This window comes from Molossus molossus, unplaced genomic scaffold, assembly GCF_014108415.1.
Source record: "Molossus molossus isolate mMolMol1 unplaced genomic scaffold, mMolMol1.p scaffold_m16_p_20, whole genome shotgun sequence".
NCBI classification, from domain to species: Eukaryota; Metazoa; Chordata; class Mammalia; order Chiroptera; family Molossidae; genus Molossus; species Molossus molossus.
Genome location: NW_023425356.1, coordinates 19,338,167 through 19,342,785, shown reverse-complemented (window position 1 = coordinate 19,342,785; position 4,619 = coordinate 19,338,167). Strand labels below are relative to the sequence as shown.

At 40.9% G+C, this 4,619-nt stretch overlaps 1 protein-coding gene across 1 annotated transcript; it reads right to left on the bottom strand.

Annotated features, from left to right (window-relative positions):
- Positions 1-315: 315 nt before the first annotated feature.
- LOC118637672 (small proline-rich protein 2E) lies at positions 316-585 on the bottom strand. The gene is made up of 2 exons (XM_036273228.1): positions 538-585; positions 316-486 (listed from the first exon to the last, which is right to left on the bottom strand). Exons 1-2 carry the CDS (start codon positions 583-585, stop codon positions 316-318), a joined length of 219 nt encoding a protein of 72 aa, XP_036129121.1.
- Positions 586-4,619: the final 4,034 nt, after the last annotated feature.

Sequence of the window (4,619 nt, the reverse complement as noted above, 5' to 3'; positions counted from 1 at the left end):
AGATACAGCACCATGCAGAGAACTCTCTGTGGCCACTAGGAAGAGAACTTCCGATCTTCCTTCTGAAGCTGAGGATGCTGTCACAGCTGAGGACTGTCCTTTCTCAGCTTCCTTTCCTTCCGGAGAGTAGCAGGAGAACAGACTCAGGAAGGAAATCATTAGCTGTCAGGAATAATCACGGGCATACGACACACTGAAGGGTGGAGGAGCTTCTTCTGCAACCATGATGGGCTTTGAGGAGTAGATGGAGGAGGCTGGGGAAGTGGGTGATCCAGTTCTTCTTCTCCTTTCCAGCCCCTGATGAACACCGAGCTGTTAGTTTCCCTTGGGTGGGCATTTCTGCTGGCATGGTGGAGGAGGCTGCACAGGAGGGCATTTTTGCTGACACAGCTGAGGTGGGCATGGCTCAGGGCACTTTGGGGGTGGGCATGGCTCCGGGCACTTCGGGGGTGGGCATGGCTCAGGGCACTTTGGGGGTGGGCATGGCTCAGGGCACTTTGGGGGTGGGCATGGTTCCGGGCACGTAGGTGGGCACACGGGAGGTGGCTGGCAGGGCTGCTTGCACTGCTGCTGTTGATAGGACATCTTTCTGGAGTCTTGAATCTGAAAGAAATTACAGGACAGTGTTCACTAGGAGGGCCTCCTACACAAAGAGAACCCAACGCTCAGACAGCACCAGGGGAATCATCTCTCCAGTCCCCAAGAAAGTGCTTTCGTCTCTCAACTGCAATTGAAGACTCTCTGGCTTTTCCCTTCATCTTTATAAGATTGTTTCATCAGCCCTAAGAAAAACCTGTCTTTCTGCTTCCCATTTTTCAAAAATAATATTGCTGAAAGAAGAAAGTCCTATGTTTTGTATAAAAATAACATCTTCATGAAAGTTTATCACAAGTTCTAAAGTCCATCACCCCACAAGCAATTTCTATCCTCAGTATCTCTTCTGAAGTCACAATAGGCTGACTCAGGTACACAGCCTCGGACTGTTCAGGCACCATGCAAAGAGACTGAATTCACACCAGAACGGAAGAGACATCAACAAATATTTTTAAAAAACAAGCAAACAAACAAAACAACAAAAAAACCTTTTGTCTTTCTTCTTCTTTATATCAACCCTTTCCTATTAATGTGTTTTCTGTACAGGATATCAAACTATCTACCTGTACACAAGTGAAAATAGTATATCAACGTGCCCCAATTCTAAGGTTTCATCCAATAAGTAGCATCAAACCCATGATCACGATTTAAGACACAGCAAACGTGCTGTCCTTAGATACAGTCAACACTCGAGAGCACCAACACCCAGTTGAACTCTAGAAATCAGACTCACCAGTTCCGCACAGTGGATCAGACGCGAGTGCAGGAGGATGCTGGCTGGAGGGCAGGCCCCCTCTTTATAGCGCCTGCTGCTCCGCCTGGGGAAGGAGAGCTCCTGACTCTGACTTGGTCCAGTCATTTCCCATCCAAAATGCAAATCCACCCATAACTGGCTCGACAGGGGTTGTGTAAGCAGAATGCATCCTGCCCCGGGGTCTCCCCGCTGCGCTGCCTGCTCATGACTCAGAGGCCCTGCCTCACCCTCAGTCAGGGACAGGGCTGTGGGGGACTCGGGGTCTCTAACTGCTGTTCGAAGGCTTTCTTCCTTGATTGGGGACGATGACCCCTTCCTATCTTTCACCTTCATAAAATGTTCTGCCCTGTTCCATTTCAGCTGGTTGTCATTTTCTTGCATGTGCTGGGTTGAAAAGAACCTGGCTACCTGGTGACACCTCGCTCTTGACCCAGAAGGTCTGTAAATGCATTTGTCTGTGATCCTGTGGCTGCTGATCTGCGTCCTCCTTTCCTTCTTCTGAAACGGGCTGGGGTAAGGTTACAGACCATCTCAGTAGATACCCCATCACAATACGAGAAATATTCAGTAAAATGTGACCTCCAGGGTTCTCTGTGCACTGTTTTGATCTTGCAAATAGAGCGCATATAGCTAAAACGCTATGATCTTTATAAAGCCGTCACCTTTGCCACATGGAAAATACTAGGAACCCACATCAGCTATTGAATTTCAAAGCCCTGGCTGGTTTGGCTCAGCGGTAGAGCATCGGCCAGCGGAGCAAAGAGTCTCAGGTTCGATTCCAGCCAAGGGCACGTACCTCCATTTCGGTTTGTCCCTGGCCCTGGTCAGGGTCATGAGGGAGGCAAACAGTCGATGTGTCCCTCTCACTTTGATGTTTCTCTCTTTCCCTTTCTCTCCTCTCTCCCTCCCACTCTACCTGAAGATAAATAGAAAAATATCCACAGGTGAGGATTAAATAAATAAATAAAATGTGTAATTTATAAAAAAAAGAAATTCCAATGTTCTGGCATTTCCTCATCTAATAAGCAATGTTATTCAAATAACTACTTTTATGCTAATTTAATATTCCCTTAATGAATTGACACTTTGACATAGAACCTGTTGGGAAATTCAAGACAAATTTTAAATAACTTTATGTTCTGCACCAACATTTCTGGCCAGGCATGAAACGGGAGCTGGAGGTGGAAAACCACTTCTTTGTTATTCTTCGCACATCTGGCCACGTCCCTAGTATAACTCTTTTTGAAGAAGAATCCCGCCAATAATCTCCCTCCTCCTCGCATTGACATGCACACACCAAAGCCGCAGCCCTCAGTAGTCATATGTATGTATGCCACAGTTCGGCAGAAAACGGGGTATCATACTCAGGTTTCAAAACATAAGGAATGAGTTTATCCAGGTTCCAACAATCAGACAGAAATTCTAGAGTTGGTCAGACTATGATTGGGAAAAAGTGGGTGTTAAAAAGAAAGTTAATAAGAATAATAAAACATAGCAATATAATAATAATATAATATATAATGTAATAATAACATAGATAATACAATGATAAAATAATAATAATACTGACCTCTAAACTGTTACGAGAAATAAATTAAATAAGAAACTGCATGAAGAGCATGAAGCAAAGTCTATCAAAAGTACTCAAATAATAAATTAATAAATTGTTCATTAAAGACATAGAGATAAAACCAATTTCAATTGTGTTTGGTGGCTGAGAATGATATTTGTCTCATTCTTTAAAAGATCAGTTATATCATCTCTATTTTAACTCAGTGCCAAAATATTTTTAATGAAAGCATATAGAAACACCTGGCTGGACTGACGTATAGAAATAATAAAGTGGGTTAATTATAACACTTATTATGTGGTGAAAATCGAAATTAAAATCAAATAGAAATTAAAACATAGTCTAAAAACAAGACAATTTAATTGTTCTTAGGTATTTGGACTCACTTAGAACGTCTTCAGAATTTTGTTAAATATTTTTAAAAATTCAAATACAATAAAATCCAATATATATTGATTTTGTTGGTTTGGATAAAAAATTGAATTTATAAATATTTACCACTCTGCATGAAAAAATATGATGTAATTTTTAATTTAGTTTGTTATTAACATAGAAATTTAGGACAATAGACTAAGCTCCAGTTTAAGTGCCACATTCCTTCCTGTAGCAGTTTGTCAGGTCAGGGTAAGTCTTTATTGAGAAATAAATAGCCATCAGAGCTAATCTTCCAAAAAGAAGTAGACTTCGTAAATTCTAGTTTTATACAGACGTACTTCATTTCATTGCCCTTCACTTTATTGAACTTTGTAGATATAGCTCTCTCTCTTTTTTTTTCTTACAAATTGAAGGTTTGTGGCAACAGTGTATCAAGCAAATATTTGGGCACCAAAAAGATTATGATTTGCTGAAGATTCAGGTAATGGTTGACATTTTTAAGCAATAAAGTACTTTTCATTAAGGTATATACATTGTTTTTTCAGCTGTAGTACAATTGCACACTTAATAGACTACAGTGTAAATATAGACTATAAAGTAAAAATAACTATTGTATGCATTGGGAAACCAACAAAATTCACGTGACTCACTTTATTGCAACATTTGCTTTGTTATGGTGGTCTGGAACCAAACTCACAATATACCCGAGGTATGTCTATACTCCCCCAAAGTGGTATCAGAATATTTAAGGAAGTGATGTCAAGAGCTAATGGAAAATGAACATACCCTGTGTGATGTGCGTTAATGAGAATGAGAACGTCAGGTAAGAAATGGAACAAATCATATATTTCTCCTCATAAGAGTCTTTCCAAGCTAGCAAAGTCCATGGGCTGTTGCGTCCCTCCAGAAACAGTCATAAAAGAAAACAAAGAAACCTGGGTAAAAACTGCAGAAAACTCTAGGGAGAGAAAGCCCTTTGAACTTTAGCATGGGGATGGAGGTGACTTTTGCTCAGGCAGAGAAGGCTGACCTAATTATAAGAGGAAAAATCAGAAAAAATTAAACGAAATATAAAAATTCCTCAAAAACATCTAACATATCAAAACTGACTGAAGATCTTATAGAGCTAAGTTTTACCATATAATCTAATAATAGCACTCCTAGAAAGTTACGCCACTGTTTTAAAATCATATCCAGGCAAAAACCGGCATGCGAATCTTGACAGCAGCTTTACTCAGGAGGTGCCTTGCCACAGGTGACTGGATGAACTGCACGTTTAATCCGGAACCCCACTGAAACCTACATCCCCCCTTTTCCTTTCTACTC

Excerpts from the sequence above, each read along its gene's own strand:
- LOC118637672 (XM_036273228.1), bottom strand. The coding sequence starts at position 585 with ATGTCCTATCAACAGCAGCAGTGCAAGCAGCCCTGCCAGCCACCTCCC. Across the intron at positions 487-537 it reads AGCCCTGCCAGCCACCTCCC|CCATGCCCACCCCCAAAGTG; the intron begins GTGTGCCCACCT and ends AAGTGCCCTGAG.